General features: G+C 48.1%; 1 protein-coding gene across 1 annotated transcript; it reads right to left on the bottom strand.

Annotated features, from left to right (window-relative positions):
- Nucleotides 1–4,848: 4,848 nt before the first annotated feature.
- On the bottom strand, nucleotides 4,849–8,713 carry LOC115834713 (serine protease 44). The gene is made up of 5 exons (XM_030810178.1): nucleotides 8,449–8,713; nucleotides 7,944–8,100; nucleotides 7,330–7,595; nucleotides 6,367–6,521; nucleotides 4,849–5,800 (listed from the first exon to the last, which is right to left on the bottom strand). Exons 1-5 carry the CDS (start codon nucleotides 8,711–8,713, stop codon nucleotides 5,564–5,566), a joined length of 1,080 nt encoding a protein of 359 aa, XP_030666038.1. The 3' UTR covers nucleotides 4,849–5,563.
- Nucleotides 8,714–8,943: the final 230 nt, after the last annotated feature.

Below are 8,943 nucleotides of genomic sequence, written 5' to 3'. Positions count from 1 at the left end.
TGCTTAAGAAATTTTGAAAAAGAACACAGTTGGAGGACTAATACTACCTCAGTTCAAGACATATTATAAAGCTACAGTAATCAAGTTGTTGTGGTATTATCATAAAAACTGACAAATAGATAAATAGAACAGAATAGAGAAAGAGTCCAGAAATAGACCCACACATATAGGGACAGCTACTTTTTGATAAAAGTGTAAAGACAATTCAATGGCAAAAGGATAGTATTTTCAACAAATGGTGCTGGATCAATTAGATATTCATGTGCAAATAAATAAATAAATAAACTTCAATCCATTCCTCATGATATATAAAATGTTTAACTTAATATGCATCATAAAACTAAATGTAAAACCAACAACTATAAAACATATAGAAGAAAGCACAAATGAAATCTTTTACCTTGGGCTAGGCAAGATCACATTGATAAACTGGACTTCATCAAAATTACAAACATCTACCCTTCTTAAAATGTTCCTATGGTAATGAAATGGCAAGTCACAGATTGGGAAAAAAATAATTACAAACCATGAATCTGATGTTATCAGCTGTTGATTATTTTTGCCTGGATCTACTAATTCACTGAAGGTTGAAAAATAGTAATATAATGGTATCATTTCTCTTTTTGAGGTGGAAAAGTTTTATGAAGATTTTGGATTTTAACATTTTATGAGTTTTTATGCATTGTAATTGTTATGCTTCCTGTGGTAGATTAGAAAATATGGACACAATATTTTGCATATTCTCCCATCAAGAAATGAAATTTAGTTCTCCATCCTCATTTAACCTGAGCTGGCCTTGTGACACGCTCTGACCAACAGAATGTGGTAGAAATTAAGTTTTACAACTTCTGAATCTAGGCATAAAGAGGCCTGGCAATTTCTGCTTTCGCCCACTTGGAGCACTGTCCTGAGTCCACCTGATCTAATCTACAGGAGGATGAAAGGCCTTTGGAGGAAAAGTTAGGGCGCCCCTACCTATATTCCCATATAACCACTCACCATTTGAGCAAGAGCATCTTGGGACATCCCAGCCATGCTTGAAGTGTAACTACAGGAATTAGCTCAGACTAGACCAGCAGAACTGCCAACTATTCTACAAAATTATGAGAAATACAAGTGAATCTCATTATTCACAGAAGTTATGTTTTATAAAGTCATCATGAGGACTGAATGTGTAAACACTGAACCATTGCTCCTAGAGGAAATGTAGGGTTAGATGCCTGTGAGCCTCTAGTTAAAATAGAATCATCAACCAGTCAACATATAACCTTGTTTTATGTATGTTCCTTTAAAGACACCTCCTTTAGTACACTCTTGACTGGTTGAACTCCCAGGCAACAGAACTATGCATGCCTAAGCAAAGCTTATCTAACACACCTATTTTTCCTCCGTAAGGCACATCACAGCCTTATTACACTTAGGAGCACTAACCAGCATTTCAGCAGTTCTCTTGGGGTCCTTTTATTTATTTATTTATTTATTTATTTTGAGATGGAGTCTTATTCCGTTGCCCAGGCTGGAGTGTAGTGGCATGAGCACAGCTCACTGTAACCTCCGCCTCCCAGGTTCAAGCAATTCTCCTGCCTCAGCCTCCTGAGTAGCTAGGATTATAGGCATGCGCCACCATGCCCAGCTAATTTTTGTATTTTTAGTAGAGACAGGGTTTCACCATGTTGGCCAGGCTGGTCTCGAACTCCTGACCTTATGATCTGCCCACCTTGGCTTCTCAAAGTGCTGGGATTACAGGCGTGAGCCACCGCACCCGGCCCCAGGGCCCTTTTAAACAGCAAAATCACCAACAACAAGCGCAAAAATGTTTTTTTAAAAGTGACAGTTAAGAGACGACAAAAAGGACACTTGTTTACAGTAAGAGAGATGAAAGCAGACAAAATAGCACATTGTACAGCCCCAGCTAGGAACTTAGGCATCAGAAAACTCAAATTTTTCCACTGCCCTGTGCACGTCCACGAATCACTCCGAGTACTGATTTGGGGGTTAAAATAAATTTCAGCAAGTAGGTGAATTTGCAAGTACGAATGCTTGAATAATAAGAATTGACCGTAATGCAATGTGTTGTTTTAGGCCACTGAGTTTGGGGTGATTGTTACACAGCAATAGAATCCTGAAACACACAAAGACATCTTTTGCCAGGCAGGGTGACTTAGACTGGGTTCCCTGAACATACGCTCTGAGAGAGAATTCTGTCCAATGGTTTGTTGAAGAGTGCTCATAGAAGCTGCTCACAGAAGGCAGTTGCAACTGACATCTCAGCTGATCCTACAAGAAGACTTTCCAAGTTGTCCCAAATTGAGGGAAGAAGACTGGGCCTTTATATCTCTGCATAGCAATTATTTGCTACGGGATACCCTGTGAAGAGACTTAATCTTGAGGGAATCAGTTCCCTGTGGCTGAGTGCCCATTTTGTGAGAGGTGCAGCTGTGAATCAGTATCTTCAGAAGCTGAGGGATGGCTGTGATTTCTCTGCAATGGGATCTAGCAGGAACACCACATGTCAGAACACAGGGTGCCTCTTCTGATTGGTTATAGGTCCTGCTGACACGATAGCTTCCTTGCTATCTGGTATGACAAGAAATTTCAGGCTTATTTTATACATTTCGTGTTTCATACCTGTAAATTTTTCAAGCCATTTCTCCAAGAAGCCCTGGTTTTTTTTGGTGGGAAACAGTATTTCTTTTTGTTGTTGTTGTTGTTGTTCTTTTTTTTGAGCGGGGGGGATGGAATTTTGTTCTTGTGGCCCAGGCTGGAGTGCAATGGAGCGGTCTCGGCTCACTACAACCTCTGCCTCCCAGGTTCAAGCGATTCTCATGCCTCAGCTTCCCAAGTAGCTGGAATTACAGGCACCTGCCACCACGCCTGGCTAATTTTTTTGTATTTTTAGTAGAGACGGGGTTTCACCATGTTGGCCAGGTTGGTCTCAAACTCCTGACCTCAGGTGATCCACCCACCTCGGCCTCCCAAAGTGCTGGGATTACAGGCATGAGCCACTGCGCCCAGCTGGCAAATGGTATTTCAAGACCACTAAAAATGCTTATTGCGCCCTATGTCACTTGCTCCTTATGACTGGAAACCCATAGGGAATTTTGTTGTTTGTTTTTATTTCCTTTTTGTTCAAGTCTGGCATTTTTAGTAAAACTGATTGCCTGCCAGTCAACAACTCCTCTCCCTGTGTCATCTATCTCTTTCTACCCAGCCACCAAGCTCCTTACCTAGGAGTCCTCCTAATGACCACCTCTATCCCTCAACTGCCATCTACATCTTATCTGTGGATGAAGGCCAGTGCCTCATTCATAAAAGATAATTGAAAAGTTTTGTTGGAAAGAGTAAAATCGACTAACGTTTACTTGGCACTTGATGTTTTGTTCCCTGGGGGGCCATGCCCATCTTTTCTGGTAGCCAGAGGCTATTCCTCAGTAGCCAAGATGCTTGAATGGAATTTCTATTCTCCTATAACAAGAAACATGCTCTAATATTGGCAGACCAAAGGGCATCCCATCCAGAACCATAAACTTCCTGGAGCCTAGGACTTTCCCCACTGCAGGGGCTGTAACCCTTGCCTACCCAGTTGTGTTTTCTCCCCTTTCACGAAGGCAACCTGGAAAGCAAAAGGGGGACAAAGCAATGAGGTGAAAGGGCAGTGAGAGAAAAGAGTAAGGCAATAGAGGATATATGAGCACCTAATTATCTATTCATTCACTCAGTCTCTCACCAAATAGTTCCTGAACTCCTGCTCTGCTCCACGCCTGGAGCTGGAGGATTGAAGATAAGGAAAGATGAGACAGAGTCCCATGGCCATGAGGAACAAAATGTCAACCAGTGGAAACAGAGAAATTGAACAGGCACAGAGACTGCAGAGTCCAGGGAGCCCAGAAGAAGGCACGTTACACAGCCCAGCAGAGTCCACAGGAGTGGTTTGTGGAAAGGGGGAATGCTTATATTGGGGCTGAACTGATGAGGAAGAAGAAAGAAGGAAATGAGAAGCCATACTGGCATTCCCCGCAGATGGAACATGGAAAAAGGTCAGTCAGTCTGTTCTGAAAGAAAGCTGCAAGTAACAGAAACATGTGGCAAGTCTTGGGCATCCAACTCCTCTTCATGGGCATTTCCGTAGGTCATGACCTAGGACTTGCTGGGTTTAGCTGTAAGCATGTAGAGTTTGAAAAGCAGAGTGTTTTCACTCAGTGAGCCCCAGCTCCCTCAGGCAGCAGGTTTTCTTTCTCTCTCTCTCTCTCTCTCTCTCTCTCTCTCTCTCTGTCTCCCCCACCCTCTCTTCTCTCCCTCTCTACCCCCTCCCCTCTCTCTCTCTCCTCTCTCTCTCTCTCCTGCATGCACACACAAACACACACACACATACACATACAAAGAGAGAATGAGCTCTTCCTTCCCACCCTCCTCCCTGTGGGTACTCAGCTCTTTGGGCTCAAGGACCAGCCCATAGTCCATTTTGTCTCCTCAAGGCACACTTGTTATAGGGCAGCAAGGAGAAGCAAGAAGGTGTCTGAGTGTGCCACACCCCAGTCTCTGTCCCTCTTGATGCCCCACTCCTGATACAGGGTTTGTTAAACTCAAGTATCACACTCCCAGCTACAGAGATGCTGATGGCAAAAAAAAAAAAAAAACGAACAAACAAACAAACAAAAAACACGCAGCAGGACCCACTGGGTAAAGCCACCTGTCAGACTTAAATGAGGGCAGACAAGCTCCTCATCCCTGGCTCTGCCAGAGTTTAATAAAAACCATGAATATCTTCCTAATAAATGGGAAGCCAATTCTTTACAGAGTATGTTATATACAACCTCACACCCCAGTGAGCAGAGCTTCAGAAACACAGGAGACTCTCCAAACATTTATTTAGTTGATTTCCAAAAACTCCACACCCCATAACAGACTCAATACAATTTGTAGTGTCCCTGAAAGTGGCCACTAGGGCACTGAGAAAAGAGTTGCAAGAATGGGTTGCCCCAAGAGAGCTGGTGTGGCAGAGGCTGTCCACTCACAGATGGATCCACACTGGGCTGCAGGGGAACTTCTCCCAGCCCCAGACAACTAAGCCAGAGTGGAAGTCCCAGGCCTCACACCTCTGCAAGGACCTGGTAACACCTCCTTCACTCTCTCTGAGCAATCACCCAGCTGGCTGCTCTCACAAGGTCTCAGGTGGGAGCCCTGAAACCAGAACCATCTAACGCTTGCTTCACCATTGATGATGTCTCTTCTTTGATAGATGTTCCTCCAGATATTGATGAGTCACCGTGGCCCAGCTGACAGGGCAGCTGGCCCTCTAGCTGGAATCGGTTCACTTCCTCCTTCCCACCAGCCACAGCACAGCCCTGGTGCAGGCATGGCTGAGGCAGGTGATCAGAGCACCAGGCAGGGGCACTTTCCAGGCCCCAGTCTCCCTGCCATGCTCTATCGTACGGATCTCCAGAGGGCCCGTGGATTCCAACTGGGATTTGCGGAAAAGGCATTGAGAAGCGGTGGGAGGTTGGTCAGAGGAGACACCTAAGTGTGAGACTCAGAAACAGCAGAAGAGTGGAATGGGGTCTGATCACGGGGTCACCAGGATGCCCAGGGGCATCACCAGACACAGGACTAGGATGAGGAAGTCTGTTGAATTCAAACAGGAAGCTTGTCTCAGGTGATCAATAATCCATTTCTTGTAGAAACTAACTTCTGTGTAAACTCCAGGGTATCCTTCGCGACCGCAGCCAACGCCCCAGCTCACAATCCCCACCTGGACCCATGTGCCATTTAATTCACAGACCAGGGGCCCCCCAGAATCTCCCTGGAAAAAGAAAGACAGTCACTGTAGGAAAGAAATAGGATCCACATCAGAGCAGGCTAATTGCACTGCAATGCACTGCAGAGCTAGGCACTCAGGGGGCTTCCCCAGGAACCCCTAAGACCCTCCTAGCCTTAGGTATCTGTCAATATGAGATCTGAGAATTGACAATTTCCAATAAACCAAAATCATGTACCCACTAAAAAGGCGTGTTCCAAAAAACAGAATATACCTAATGAAATCGTGCCTACTCTGAGACAATAATGAGTCAAGTGCTTATCTGAGTACACTGCCTGTCACACAGAAGGGGCTCAAAACATGGAGCATGTATTGTTGGTGGGACCTGCCTGATTCACCCCTCCTCCCACTCCAGGCTGTGTCAGCTGCTCTCTCCTGAAGGATCAGGTAGGCTGCCCAGGAGAGCCTTGGTGGCTTGTCCTCACGTCCCATTACCACGAATAAGGGTAAGTGGAGGGGCTAGGAGATAACCCAGGCCCTACTGGCTGGGGATGAGGAAACTTTGAGGAGACAACTGCAATGCTGAGGCAGCAAGAGGCCCATGAACTGACCTGACAGGCATCCTTCCCTTGGTCATGATAGCCACAGATGGTCCCTTTCTTGACCAATTCATTCCTCATTCTCATCTTTTCCTTGAGCACCTCATTACATTTCTCATGAAGCATAATGCTTAGCTCAGCCTCCTGAAGCTCAGTTACTATCTTTTCTGAAGAATCTACAGAGAGACAATTTACAACTGAGTGGGTGTGTATAAGTGGGACAGGACAGGAGAGCCCCATACCCACTCTGGGTCTCAATACCATGTGTTCACATACAGACACCCTCTTAGGCATTGAATATTGTCCCATTTGACAAAGGAAGACATGAGGCCCAATGTTGACATGGGGAGACAAGGACATAAGATCCAAACCAAAACAGGGGAAATAAGAATAGACAGGAAAGGGAAGGCAAGGCGTTACCACCCTGAGAAACCAAAACCAAGCATCTGTCACTCTGAATACTGGTACTAATAGTGACACAGTATCCTGTACATCAGTAAAGCATCTATACTTTCTAGAGCAGTATCACAGACTGTCAGACAGGTAATGCCCCAAAGGTACCAAATCCAGCCTCTCCCCAAGGATAGGAGGCCCTACACCTCTCTGAAAGGTCTCTGGCCTCTTCTCACACACAGGAAGCTCCCTATGTACCAAGGCAGGTACTTCCAGGGAGGGACAGCTTAAAAGGGCAGACAGCTAGCTCATCACTCCCAGAGGTAAAATCCACCCTAGAGAGAACTCACCATGCCTAGCACCCAAACCCCCAGGTCCTGACAAACCAAAAGAATTTCATAGACCAGTTGTTAAAATTATTCCCTGGCAGCATCTACTGCACCGTCCTCCCTGACCTACTAAAAAAATCTGCCTCCCTGTTCCTCCCTTTAGCTTGTAGATCAACCCCAGGGCACCAAGCAACATTTTCCCTGGTCTGGGGCTGCTGTAGTCTTGCTTCATAGTCTCGCTTCATAGTCTCACCTGTTTCATTTACTTTGCCCCGTCCGGTCACCCAGCACTTCGTATCAGCTTGCACCATGAAAGCCTGTTCAGGGAGGCACACAGGCTGGATGTGCGTGGAGTAATTCACAGGGAAGTCAAGCAGAGCAAGGGCAATGTCATTTTCAATTATTGCAGGAGACGTAAAATATCGGTGGATAACGATGTCACGAACTGGGACCACAAGTGCTGTTTTGGAGCGATGATGCACATTTGTGTCTCCCAGCTTCACTGTGTATTCCAGATGGCTGCAGGAAGATCCTCCAGGGTCTACACTCTGCTTCCACACCTTCCAGGTGCTTCCCGCCTGGTACCATCTTCCTATGCCAGCCAGCAGCTATCTCCCTCTCTCCAAACCACATCCTTCCAGGACCCCTAACCACTTTAGCCGGTGGTCCCCAGATCAGCCGCGGCAGCAGCAGCACCCAGAAACTTGTTAGAAATGCAAATCCTCGGGTCTCACCCAGACTGGATAAAAACTATGGGGCTGTCACCCCCTTTTACAGATGAGGAAGAGGAAGTTCAGGGATGGGGACAGACTGGCTCCAGGTCCCACAGCCTGATCAGGGCCCAAGCTCTGAGACCCAAACACTCACCCAGAGATGCAGTGGGCGGCAGTGAGCACCCAGCGCCTGGCGATAAGGGAGCCTCCGCAAATGTGTCTGTTGCTGGTCTGCAGGCTCACCTGCCAGGGCCACTTCCAGTCTGGGGCCGGCAATCCTCCAGTTATCCTTGAAATCCGCTGGCCACAGGCTGGGGCAGGTCAATGAAAGGAAGGGACTAAGAGTAACGCTGCTGCAGCACCTTCACCAGAGCCAAATGCACCTCCGAACCCTCAAAGCAATGCCTGCATCCCCTGAGGCTCTTCGGAAAATGGCTGTGTCCTCCCAGATCTCAGGGAGCCGCCCCGCCCCTGGACAGATCGTGTCCCCTGAGCCCCTCCTCCTCTAGGGCAGGTCCCCTCCCCCTCAAACCAGGCCAGTTCTCTGCGGCTGGGCATGGCCCAGAAGCGTCACCTGACGTTTAATGCTACTGTCCCTTTGGTCCACGTTGATGATAGTGTGTGTGGGATTGCCAGAGCCTGGTAAGAATCAGACTCACCTGAGGGAAGTAACACCGAAGCGGGGGACACCGCGTTCCCCCTGGACTGGCGGGCCACTGGGGATCCTGGAGCCCCTACGGGTGGCGGCTCCCATCCGCTCGTTCCGGGGTCCTGGCCGCCTGGCCCTGAGGGGAGAGCGGAGGGGAAGAGCGGTGCTACGCCTTCCTGCGCACCCACCCTGCCTGCCCAGGCCTCTTCGAGCCATGGCTGAAGAAGCAAGAACCAGGCCAAGAGCCCCAGGGAGCTGCCGCCCTGGGACGCCATGGATACTGCCGGCGACCTCAGCCTCCGTCGTGGCGCCGCCTCGCAGCGGTTTCCACGCCTGCCGTGGGTTCTGGCGGGAACTTGGAGCGCCCGCGAGGGACGAAGGGGGCGGGGCTGGGCCACCCGGCCGTCCGAGGGGCGGGGCCTGGGCGGGGCCGCGCCGTGCAGTCCTGACTCACCGAGTCCTCTCTCTCTTCGCAGCTCTCGGTGGACTCAGGGCCCTCCACCTC

This window comes from Nomascus leucogenys, chromosome 4 (assembly GCF_006542625.1).
Source record: "Nomascus leucogenys isolate Asia chromosome 4, Asia_NLE_v1, whole genome shotgun sequence".
Taxonomy (NCBI): domain Eukaryota; kingdom Metazoa; phylum Chordata; class Mammalia; order Primates; family Hylobatidae; genus Nomascus; species Nomascus leucogenys.
This window is presented reverse-complemented; position numbering and strand designations above follow the sequence as displayed.

Excerpts from the sequence above, each read along its gene's own strand:
- LOC115834713 (XM_030810178.1), bottom strand. The coding sequence starts at position 8,713 with ATGGCGTCCCAGGGCGGCAGCTCCCTGGGGCTCTTGGCCTGGTTCTTG. Across the intron at positions 8,101-8,448 it reads TTCGGTGTTACTTCCCTCAG|CCTGTGGCCAGCGGATTTCA; the intron begins GTGAGTCTGATT and ends GACCTGCCCCAG. Across the intron at positions 7,596-7,943 it reads GCCGCCCACTGCATCTCTGG|CCATCTGGAATACACAGTGA; the intron begins GTGAGTGTTTGG and ends ATCTTCCTGCAG.